Source organism: Gopherus flavomarginatus, unplaced genomic scaffold, assembly GCF_025201925.1.
Source record: "Gopherus flavomarginatus isolate rGopFla2 unplaced genomic scaffold, rGopFla2.mat.asm mat_scaffold_34_arrow_ctg1, whole genome shotgun sequence".
Lineage (NCBI taxonomy): Eukaryota > Metazoa > Chordata > Testudines > Testudinidae > Gopherus > Gopherus flavomarginatus.
The window spans coordinates 4506456-4519095 of NW_026115061.1; the positions used below are offsets into that span (position 1 = coordinate 4506456).

The 12640-nt window shown below is 44.1% G+C and overlaps 2 protein-coding genes across 2 annotated transcripts in view; one reads left to right on the forward strand and one right to left on the reverse strand.

Moving 5' to 3' along the window:
* LOC127042180 (zinc finger protein 436-like) overlaps window positions 1-12640 on the reverse strand; it is a 118287-nt gene that overhangs the window by 93279 nt on the left and 12368 nt on the right. The gene's annotated exons all lie outside the window — the stretch shown is intronic.
* Window positions 9737-10353, forward strand: LOC127042214 (zinc finger protein 3-like). Its single transcript, XM_050935831.1, has one exon. It carries the CDS (start codon window positions 9815-9817, stop codon window positions 10301-10303), a length of 489 nt encoding a protein of 162 aa, XP_050791788.1. The 5' UTR covers window positions 9737-9814; the 3' UTR covers window positions 10304-10353.

Below are 12640 nucleotides of genomic sequence, written 5' to 3' on the forward strand. Positions count from 1 at the left end.
ACCAGACCCCCCACGTCTGCACTTCACTCCTCGACCCCCGTCAGCTCCAGACTAACCACCCCTCCCAGCCCCTCCTCTCTGCTCAGCCCCTTTCCCGGGTCAGGAGGTCACCTGATCCCTTTGTCTCCAACACCTTCAGCTGGCACCTTTGCAGAGGAGGGGCCCAGGCCATCGGTTGCTAGGAGACAGAGTGCCAGGCATTTAGGTGCACTGGCCCTTTGCTCTGCCAGATACTTAAGAACTGCCATGAGGACACTGAGGCACCAACACAGTATTCAGAGAAAACATTAAGAACATTCCCAGTTCGTCACACCCTCACTCTGCTGCTGGGCTTCTGCCTGCATTGTCTCCTAGTTAGTGAAAGGGTGGTTTAAAGAAAGGGGTTTTGGAATATGGTTTGGAGTACAGGTTTTAAGGGGATTATAGGGGAACAGGTAGGACCGACAAGGGACCCCCCCCTTCCCACTCCCTTTCCAAACTCCCTTGCGAAACTCCCTATTAGCAGCCCCTGTTTGCAAAGCTCCCTGGTCGCTTGTGTGCGGCTTTATAAAGCCCTGGCCTGAGTTAATGTCCCGCCCACTGATTTAGGCTCAGCCAATTACCAGAGGCTTCAAGCTTTCAAACTTTCGTTTGAAGCTCACAGCCTCCAACTGCCAGCCACAGCACACGGTCTCCACAGATGCTGTATTTGCTCCTCCTTCACCTGGAGAACTCCCTTGCGAAACTCCCTGTTAGCAGCCCCTGTTCACAGAGCGAATCCACATGTTCCATAGAATCTCTATGGATAGAAATATCATGCTCTAATAAAAATCTAACATTAGGGATCTATTATCGACTGCCTGACCAGGACAGTAATAGTGAAGATGAAATGCTAAGGGAAATTAGAGAGGCTATCAAAATTAAGAACCCAACAATAGTGGGGGATTTCAATTATCCCCATATTGACTGGGAACATTTCACTTCAGGACGAAATGCAGAGATAAAATTTCTCGATACTTTAAATGACTGCTTCATGGAGCAGCTGGTACGGGAAACCACAAGGGAAGAGGCAATGCTACAATTAATCCTGAGTGGAGCGCAAGAGCTGGTCCAAGAGCTAACTATAGCTGGACCGCTTGGAAATAGTGACCATAATACAATAGCATTCAACATCCCTGTGGGGGGAAGAACACCTCAACAGCCCAACACTGTGGCATTTAATTTCAAAAGAGGGAACTATACAAAAATGAGGGGGTTAGTTAAACAAAAGTTAAAAGGTACAGTGACTAAAGTGAAATCTCTGCAAACTGCATGGGCGCTTTTCAAAGACACCATAATAGAGGCCCAACTTCAATGTATACCCCAAATTAAGAAACACAGTAAAAGAACTAAAAAAGAGCTACTGTGGCTCAACAACCATGTAAAAGAAGCAGTGAGAGATAAAAAGACTTCCTTTAAAAAGTGGAAGTCAAATCCTAGTGAGGCAAATAGAAAGGAGCACAAACAGTGCCAGCTTAAGTGCAAGAGTGTAATAAGAAAAGCCAAAGAGGAGTTTGAAGAACAGCTAGCCAAAAACTCCAAAGGTAATAACAAAATGTTTTTTAAGTACATCAGAAGCAGGAAGCCTGCTAAACAACCAGTGTGGCCCCTTGACGATCATAATACAAAAGGAGCACTAAATGCGGAGAAACTAAATGGATTCTTTGCTTCAGTCTTCACGGCTGAGGATGTTAGGGAGATTCCCAAACCTGAGCCGGCTTTTGTAGGTGACAAATCTGAGGAACTGTCACGGACTGAAGTGTCACTAGAGGAGGTTTTGGAATTAATTGATGAACTCAACATTAACAAGTCACTGGGGCCAGATGGCATTCACCCAAGAGTTCTGAAAGAACTCAAATGTGAAGTTGCAGAACTGTTAACTAAGGTTTGTAACTTGTCCTTTAAATCGGTTTCGGTACCCAATGACTGGAAGTTAGCTAATGTAATGCCAATATTTAAAAAGGGCTCTAGAGGTGATCCCGGCAATTACAAACCAGTAAGTCTAACGTCAGTACCGGGCAAATTAGTCGAAACGATAGTTAAGAATAAAATTGTCAGACACTTAGAAAAAAATAAACTGTTGCGCAATAGTCAGCATGATTTCTATAAAGGGAAATCGTGTCTTACTAATTTATTAGAGTTCTTTGAAGAGGTCAACAAACATGTGGACAAGAGGAATCCAGTGGACATAGTGTACTTAGATTTCCAGAAAGCCTTTGATAAGGTCCCTCACCAAAGGCTCTTATGTAAATTAAGCTGTCATGGGATAAAAGGGAAGGTCCTTTCATGGATTGAGAACTGGTTAAAAGACGGGGAACAAAGACAGGGTAGGAATTAATGGTAAATTATCAGAATAGAGAGGGGTAACTAGTGGTGTTCCCCAAGGGTCAGTCCTAGGATCAATCCTATTCAATTTATTCATAAATGATCTGGAGAAAGGGGTAAACAGTGAAGTGGCCAAGTTTGCAGATGATACTAAACTACTCAAGATAGTTAAGACCAAAGCAGATTGTGAAGAACTTCAAAAAGATCTCACAAAACTAAGTGATTAGGCAACAAAATGGCAAATGAAATTTACTGTGGATAAACGTAAAGTAATGCACATTGGAAAAAAATAACCCCAGCTATACATACAATATGATGGGGGCTAATTTAGCTACAATGAGTCAGGAAAAAGATCTTGGCGTCATCGTGGATAGTTCTCTGAAGATGTCCACGCAGTGCGCAGAAGCGGTCAAAAAAGCAAACAGGATGTTAGGAATCATTAAAAAGGGGATAGAGAATAAGACTGAGAATATATTATTACCCTTATATAAATCCATGGTCCGCCCACATCTCGAATACTGTGTACAGATGTGGTCTCCTCACCTCAAAAAAAGATATTCTAGCACTAGAAAAGGTTCAGAAAAGGGCAACTAAAATGATTAGGGGTTTGGAGAGGGTCCCATACGAGGAAAGATTAAAGAGGCTAGGCCTCTTCAGCTTGGAAAAGAGGAGACTAAGTGGGGATATGATAGAGGTATATAAAATCATGAGTGATGTGGAGAAAGTTGATAAGGAAAAGTTATTTATTTATTCCCATAATAGAAGAACTAGGGGTCACCAAATGAAATTAATGCACAGCAGGTTTAAAACAAATAAAAGGAAGTTCTTCTTCACACAGCGCACAGTCAACTTGTGGAACTCCTTACCTGAGGAGGTTGTGAAGGCTGGGCTTATAACAATGTATAAAAGGGAACTGGATAAATTCATGGTGGTTAAGTCCATAAATGGCTATTAGCCTGGAAGGGTAAAGAATGGTGTCCCTAGCCTCTGTTTGTCAGAGGATGGAGATGGATGGCAGGAGAGAGATCACTTGATCATTGCCTGTTAGCTTCACTCCCTCTGGGGCACCTGGCAGTGGCCACTGTCAGTAGACAGATACTGGGCTAGATGGACCTTTGGTCTGACTCGGTACGGCCATTCTTATGTTCTTATTGTCTTCCCCAGCGATAAGTGTTAGCAAACATATCAAAGCAGATTACTAAGCAAATAACGAAAAACTCAAACCAAGCCTAACATACTATCTGGATAGTATTTGAATTAGCAATTTCTCTCCCTGACAGATGATACAAGCAGTCCACCAAGTTTCATACACAAGCTAGAAATCCCTTTACCCTGGGACCAGCACTTCCCCAGTTCAGTTTTTGTTCCTCAGGTGCTTCCAGGAGTTCTCTTGTGTGGGGAATGAGGCAAGAGATGATGTCACACCCCACCTTATGTAACTTTTCCATATGGCAGGAACCCTTTGTTCGAAACTCAATTCCCAGTCCAGTTTGTGGAAGAATACAGGTACCAAAATGAAGTTCTTTGTCATGTGGTCTGGTCACATGTATTTGTTGATGAGCCATCAGCACTGTCTGGCTTCTTCGTTGTTGTACCTGAAAGGCTCGTTGTGGCTGTTACCCAGAGTAAGCACATTTGAAAGACAGATACAGAGTCAATATCCATAACTTCAGATACAAACATGATCCATGCACACAGGTAGGATAATCATATTCAGCAAATCATAACTTTTCCAGTGACATCGCACATGACTCATCTTGTACAAAATGCCTCATGTCCTAATCATATTATAATCCTGCCACTATGCTGATTATGGGCTATAGTGTCAAATAGGTCCTACTTTCAAGGCACAGGTGTTGGGAATGAAACTTCCGCTCTTTGTGGAACAGGAAATAACCCTCCAGCCAGGGCTGGGACAACTTCCCAGACTCCTAGTGCTGAAACCTGAACCTACTGACACTTCGTTAGTTACCCCCACCCCCAGTCTTGGTGGCAACTGCAAACGTTATCAGTGATGATTTTATATACTCTTCCAGATCATTGATATGAATGTTAAATAGCACAGGGCCAAGATCCAATCCTTGTGGGAACCCGCTAGAAAGAAATCCACTTGACCATGGTTCCCTATTTAAAATCCCAGTTTTTAATCTATTTAATGTATGCCATGTGTATTTTGTATATTTCTAGTCAAAATATTGTGCTGAACCAACTCATATGCCTACGTATATTACACCAGTACTATTTGCTGCAACCAAACTTTTGATCTCATTCAATAAGGATATCCAGTTAGTTTGATAGGCTCTATTGTGTCTAAACCTTTTTAATGGGTACTAATTATATTACCCTCCTTTCTTTGTTAATGAAATCCAGTATCGGCTGCTCCATTCTCTTGCCCAGTATCGATTTCAGACTGACACACTTGTAATTAGCTGCATCATCTCTTTTATACTTTTTAAATATTGCCACAGCATTAGCTTTATTCCAGTCTTCTGGAATTTCCCAAGTGTTCCAAGTCCTAATTAAAATCAACATTAACAGTCCACCAAGCTCCTCCAGCAGGTCTTTCAAAACTCTAGTTATCTGGACCCACTGATTTAAACATATCTAACTTTAATAGCTGCTGTTTAACGTTCTCATGAGTTACTTTTGGAATGGAAAGACTGTCAGCATCAACATCTTATGATATGCGTGACATCATCTGTTTGTCTCCAGATCCAGGAGAGAAATATTTATTGAACACTTTTACCTCTTCTGCATGATTGTTGATAATTCTGCCCTTTCCATCTAGTAATTTACCACTACCATTGTTAGGATTAATTTTGTACTTTTAAAAACTTCCTTCTTTTTTTCATTGGTTGATCATTGATTTCTGATGGCTTCCCTTGCCAACTTTCTACAATTCTGACCTTCGAACTTAGATTCTTTACTATTGAGTTCCCCTTTCTTCCATATATTTTATTTGGAAAGTGTTGGGATTTCTACCAGGGAGCCACCACGGTCTAGAGACAGCCCCATCTCCTATATTAAGCTCTGGCTAGTAGGTATGTGATAAATGTGATGACCCTGCTTCCGTCTGTCAGCTGGGAGACACAAAGGTTCTCTCTTCCTCCTGGCTGCTCTAGGCAAGGTGGGGTGGGACTCTGTTAACATGTGCCTCCCGGAGCTTCCATTTACCTGGTGCTGCTGTTCTGTGAATAGTGGGGTTGTGAATGGGGAGCAGGTACTGAGTGTTGGACTCTTGCTCCTTCAGGGGCCGGTGACTTTCGAGGAGGTGGCTGTGTATTTCACTAGGGAGGAATGGGCTCTGCTGGACCCTGTTCAGAGAGCTCTGTACAGGGATATGATGCAGGAGAACTATGAGACGGTGACCTTGCTGGGTAAGGAGTCCTGTCCCCTGGGTTATTAGAAGCTGTGGAGTCTCTAAAGAACCTGAGCAGTAATAACTTTATACCTTTATTCATCACCCAAGTTTTGACAAGTTTCTTTGTCCCCCTTTTTTTCCTTATCTCCCATACACTAGCAGGCAGCAGGGAGGGAGGAGGTAATGAGAGACGAGGAGGGAACACAAGAAGCTCCCAAGGCGCCAGGAGGTGGTGCCGGCTGCGAGTAATGGGAAGAAGCAGAGGGGAGTGTGGAGGAAGGGCACCCAGGAAGTGGGCTGGGTGGTCAGTGGGAGGGAGGAGCGGTTTGGGGATCTTGAGCAGTGGGGGATCCCAGACCTTTAACCCTGGATCCCTACCCAAACCTCAGGTAAATCCCTGACTTCAGCATAACCACTCTCACAAAGCCTCAACTTAATATAAGGCCCTGAACTGTAGCAAGCTTAGGCTACGTTTACTAAATCGTATCACTAAATCGACCACGGCTAGATAGATCTCAGAGCGTCAATCCCGGCTGTTGTGTCGACCTGCCCTTAAGAACCCATTTCTTTATGTTCACCTTACCCCTCCACGCATGTTTCAAGCTAATAAGCAATACTTTGATCATGACATCTTACCTCTAGCAAGTATAAAATTGCCCACAAGACGTGAGACTAGGTCATAGATCATAAAATCAGGGTGGGGTCAAGAAGAGTGAGAGTTTGGAGAGAGTCTTGTCCCCTCTCTCCCCATCTGCAGCAGCCACAAGCCGTCTTCCCTCCAGGCTCCTTGGATCTTTGAGCCTGTCCCTCCTGAGGTTGCGTAGCCCAGTTCTTGTGTCTTACATTCTCCTTTTCCGGAAGATTTAGAGGCTGTTGCTCCTGAATTTTAGCGTTTAATTCCCCAGCCTTCTCCTCACACTGGGAGAGTTTAATTCTCCCTCCCATTACACCTGAGTCACTAGATTTCCTCATGCCCCAAAATGTGCTTTTGCGATGTCACAGTTCAGGGGTAGCTAAGCCTTTTACCTGCCTCCATGGTCTGCTCAAGGAGTGGCCTCTCAGGTATCAGGCCTCTAGCCAGCCCCTCTCTATGGGTAGTGACCCACATGTCTCTTTTTTGACCAGTGTGTAAGGATTGTAGCTTGTCCTCCACTGTGTTTGCTGGACTAACGTCCAGTTCCTGTGCTTTGCTTTCTCTCCAGGGGCTGTGAGCAGTGTGTGTGTGACAGAGGTGGGACTTTGGGTGATACTTGTATGATGCCAATACGCACCTCAGCTTCCTGCTGTGATTGGTATTGCTATGATTATAAAGAGCAGGAGATATGAGCTGTTTTGTCACGTAGCTGTCATGGGGTGATATGAATGAGTCATTAAGGACTGGCTGGGAGTAACCTACATCAATGGAATACCCGACAGAGACAGGAGAATGACTGTCACCCAGGGCTGCCCAGAGGATTCAGGGGGCCTGGGGTCTTCGGCAGCGTGTCCCCCTTACCCGCCCTGACACTGAAGAGCGTTTTCCCCGAGTCCCCCTTACCCGCTCTGAAACCGCAGAGCATTTACCCTGTGTCCTCGTTCCCTGTTCCTGTTCCCCCTCCTGTTTGACTCAGTTTATATAGTGATATTCTCAGCTGTACCTTTGCTTAACCAATCATTGTACTGAAATTTAATTAACCAATCCTAACACATCGAAACATAATTCTCTAACCAATTGTATCCCACTACCCTAATTAACTTACACCTAGCAAAATTAATTATACAGCAGACAAAAACAATTAGAGAACCAGACTGATTAACATTGTAGAAGTGGTGGCCATAAAGATAAAAGAATACAAAAATGAGGGTTTCACAACCACAAGCATTGAGAAGTGATTTCTTGCCAAACAGACTGCTTTCAAACTAAGTTTTCTTTAACCATCTTAAGATTTGTTTCTTTATCTGGTGGTGATGAGCACTATCAGGACAGGATCATCTTCCTGACAGCCCAATAGCACCTTATTTCAGTGTGACTTGTTTGGGATGTGAGGATGTGATCCTTCGCTTCTCAGCTTATGGCTGCCCCTGCTGCTTAACCAAAGACCTTAGCGTAAGAACAAGGCCTCAGACTGTCACAGTAAGAGAAGGCCCTTGCAAATACAAACAGTGATTTTGATTCTTTGTTTTCATACTCCTGTTAGTAGCTAAGTGATAAAAATACACCTAAGTTCTTAAACTATAGGCTGTCATGGTATAAATCCCCACTCTGAACCTTAGCATCCAAAAGAAGGGGTACCAGCATGAATTCCTCTAAGCTTAATTACCAGCTTAGAACTTGTAGCGCTGCCACCAATCAGGAATTCCAGTGCGTGGTACACTCTGGTCCCCCCAAAACCTTGCCCAGGGGACCCCCAAAACCCAGACCCTCTGGATCTTAACACAAGGATAGTAAACCCTTTCCCTCACCGTTCCCTCTCCCGGGCTTCCCCTCCCTGGGTTACCCTGGAAGATCACTGTGATTCTAACTCCTTGAATCTTAAAAACAGAGAGGAAAATGCACTTTTCCCCCTCCTTCTTTCTCCCCCTCCCAGACTCTCCCTGAGAGAGAGAGTAATCCTAACACAGAGAGAAATTAATCTTTCTCTCCCCCTTCCCTCCTTTCTCCCCACCAATTCCCTGGTGAATCCAGACCCCGTCCCCTGAGGTCTCACCAGAATAAAAAACAATCAGGTTCTTAAACAAGAAAAGCTTTTAATTAAAGAAAGAAAAAACAGTAAAAATTATCTTTGTAAATTTAAAAAAATGGAATAGGTACAGGGTCTTTCAGCTATAGACACTGGGAATACCCTCCCAGCCTAAGTATACAAGTACAAATTAAAATCCTTTCAGCAAAATACAAATTTGAACTCCTTCCAGCCAAATACACATTTGCAAATAAGGAAAACAAACATAAGCCTAACTCGCCTTATCTACCTAGTACTTACTATTCTGAGCACATAAGAGCCTATATCAGAGAGTTTGGAGAGAAACCTGGTTGCACGTCTGGTCACTCTGAGCCCCAGAGAGAACAACAACCAAACACTAACAGCACATACAAAAACTTCTCTCCCTCAAGATTTGAAAGTATCCTGTCCCCTGATTGGTCCTCTGGTCAGGTGACAGCCAGGCTCACTGGTCTTGTTAACCTTTTACAGGCAAAAGACACATGAAGCACTTCTGTTCCATTAACTCTTAGCTATCTGTTTGACATAGGCTTTACAGGCAGGCCTGAATATCTCTATTCTAACAGTGGGTGCTAATCCTTCCCCCATTCTGTGTCTGTCTTGTGTATTTAGATTGTAAATTCTTCAGGGAATGGACCATCTACTATTCTGTGTTTGTACTTGTCCTAGCACAATGGGGACCCACTGTTAGTTGGTCCTTAGGCACTAAGGTAATGAATATGATTTATAATAACTCTCCTGCCACTTTGAGCCAAGGAAGCTGGCCATGGGATGTTACTGCTTAACAATGAGCTGGGGGTTAAAACCATGGACTGTTCTTTGTGACAAGTATCCCACAAATTCCACTGACCTCCCTCGTTTTCTTTGCCTGCAGTAGGGTTTCCAGTTTCCAAACCTGATGTGATCTCACTGCTGGAAAGAGGGGAAGAGCCGTGGGTCCCAGACCTCCAGGGCTCTTAGAAAGAAGTGCTTCCAAGAGCTGCCTGCACAGATGAGGACTTGCTTAAACCAACTCAACAACTGTGTGGGAATGCAGGAAACATTTGGGATGCCCTGCAAAGACCCTGTGAGCTGTGCAAGTTCGGGATTGTTCCCTGCAGATGTGGAATGATTATGGCAGATGTGACTCATGGCTTCCCTCCTATTCTGACTGACAACTGGCAGCAAGTCGCTCCCCGATCTCACTTTCTTCTGAGTGTTCTGCTGAGATGCAGACCAAAACTGATCCCTTCCTCTCTCCTCTGGGGAATGGTATGGGGAAAATCAGCTCCTGATATGTGTGGGAGAGATCAAACCTATTTTGGATTGTTCATCCCTTTTTCCATTCCCCTCTCTGAGATTTTCTTTCTTTCTTTCTGGTGCAGGGAATGATCTATGTCTGGATTCTCTCTGTCTCCCATCAGGAGATGAGATGGTGAGTCAGAATGAGGAGGAGAAACCCCATCAGGAAGATGCTGAGCAAGGAGAACCACATGGAACTTTATCAGGAAGATCCAAAGGGAATGTTTCCGGGAGTTGTGCACTCCCAGAAAAAACAAAAGCCTGTGTGACTCTGCACAGGCCAGAGGGAAACTTTAGTAGCCTCTCCGACCTTGTAACAAGCAACAGAATTAACTTGGAAGAGAGACACTACACATGCCATGACTGCGGAAAAAGCTTCAATCAGAACTCAAACCTTATCAAATATCAGAGAATCCACGCAGAGGAGACACTTTACACGTGCGCTGAGTGCGGGAAAAGCTTTAGTTGGTACTCACACCTTATCAGACATCGGAGAATCCACACAGGGGAGAAGCCCTACACATGCTCTCAGTGCGGTAAAAGGTTCAGTCATTGCTCAAGCCTCATTAGACATCAGGAAATCCACATGAGAGAGAATTGTAATAAATCCCTTGACTAGGGTTGGCCAAAAAATTAAAAAAAAAAAAAAAAATCACATTTACTAATTCCCACATAGTGATTTTTGCATCATCTTCACCGTGGTCTCTCAGCTCCACCAGATAAGCTGCCTCCTTCTGCCTTTTGCAGCTCATCCTTCTTTGGGGTCAGTCCTATGATCTTTTCTATCATCTCCTTTCCTTTTGAGTCATAGGAGTGTGTGTCCCTCCTGCCAGGAATGTTCATCAGCTCCGGGTGGGGGGGAGAGAGGTTTGATCCCAACAAGCTACACTGAGGCAAAAACTACCTGTGCCTTCCATCCACTAGGACTGTACATGGCGTTGGCTGCTCAAGTTAGTGATCTTAATGTAAAAAGTTGTAGTGCAGATGCAGCCCAGGTGCAGTGGTTGGCATTAGCTTCCCCCTTGACCTGACCTAAACTCCATCACTTTTCCTAGTCTAAACTAACCCTGAGCATCACGGTTATCCTGTTCCCCCATTTCAAAGCAATTGTTAGTCATCGAGTTCTCCCTTGGGGAACAAATTGTTTAATTCCCAGTTGCTCTGATGTTGCTTCAGGTTGTGCTGGATAGCAGATATTTTTATTATCATTTTCCGCACTTAAAATATATTGAACTATAACAAAGAGCTGGAACAGGGCAGGGATAGGGGAAAAATGTCATTTCACCCATTGTAACAACAGACGTAGTAAGGGTAAGTCAGAGGGATTCCCTTATTCCCCATCACTCTCCTCCTTCAATCCATGCTAGAACCTAAGAATCCTTTTCCTTTCCCCAGTTGTGGGATGGGAGACTTCCAAAAGTGCTCCCTGTGCTATAGCACATGGCTAAGCTCAGAGAATAAACCCTAAATCTCCCCTGAGCTTTGCTTTTTGAATTCTGTATTTCCGATTACTTCAAGCCTGGGCATTGTGATTATTTACCAGTTTCTCTAGCACTGTTCCTACCACTGTTTCTGTAACATTTTTTGTTTTTTATGGGACAGGGTTGTTATTTCTTTACCTAACCCCAACCTGGAAGGCCAGGGTGTCTGTTTTCTCTGGCCCCTCCCCACAGACAAATCTGACATGGTTGAACCTGCCATGAGCAAACAAAAAGCCCCACCGGTCACACACACAAAGCAGACAGACACACACAAGACACAGAAGAAACTGAATTATTTGAGCTATCAACATTTCCACTTTCCCACAGCGTGTTAGTTCTGAAGGTTGTTTTAATTTGTTTCTTTTCTTGAAACCAGAACAGGGGAAAGAGAACACTGGAGTCAGTGGAATTACAGCAGGAAGGGATAAGTCTCATGATTCGTCACTAACCAAAGGCTTTGTAAACAGAGCGATAATGTTACTGAATGGTCTGGCTAACCCTGCAGTTAGAAACAATCAGCTCTGTGGATGGTAAATTTACAGAGGTTCTGCTGCTGATCACGAAATAGCAGCTGTTGAAAGGTAATGTGCTTCTATTTCAATGCCTCTGGAAGTACAGAAAACAATGATCTGTGTTAATGGAAAATTGCCATTTCTCAGAGCCCCAATTTCTATTGTGTGTGTACAGGAAGGTTTGAAGGTATACCAGGTAGTTTAGTAAAACTTAGCTATTTTATGTGTGTAACAGGCTCCTGCCCACCTCCAGCAGAGGTTTCAGTCACATACTATGGCAACATACCGAATGTCACGCAAATTAGTCCGTTCCTCCCCATATTCAGTCTCTGACAGGAATGTTAGAATAAGGCAGAGAACTGGGAAAGTATCACACAGTAGGAATACATTAAAAAGTGGGATTAATCAGAGCTGGGGTGCAGACAGAGCCTGTTCTACAGCTGGTGAAGTGACAGGGACATACTCCCACTAGTGCTGGCTCTGAAATAACAGGAGAAGCAGATTGAAGAGAATGAGCTCATATGGGAGCTATGGGCAACTGCCCTGTCAGTGCATCACTCACCTGGCAGGTGTTACACAAAACACAGCACTTCCCCTCTGGAAGAGAAACACTTCCCCCCACTGCCACCACTTCATTATACCGTCCATGGGGCTGTTTGTCCTGCTGGACTTTGATCTCTTTGGGTGGTCCATGGTGATGCATAAAAGAGCCATTAGGGGAGCAGGAGTCATCCCAATGGAAATCTCTTCACTTCTTTCTTAGTGTTACCTTCTTAGCCCTGCCTTTGGAGATGACCTTAGCCTTGTCCTGTCTTGATTTTAGGTAGGATTTTGATCACCTTCTGGGGCTTGGCAGCTTAGAACTTTTGAGGGCTTTTCTCTGCCTTTTTGGTCCCCGCTGCAGTCAGTACATGCTAGACATGTTCATGGTGACCTTCCTGAGGATCTTGGCAGCTTTACCCA

Bases quoted from the DNA above. Each gene is read 5' to 3' on its own strand.
- LOC127042214 (XM_050935831.1), top strand. From the start codon at position 9,815: ATGGTGAGTCAGAATGAGGAGGAGAAACCCCATCAGGAAGATGCTGAG.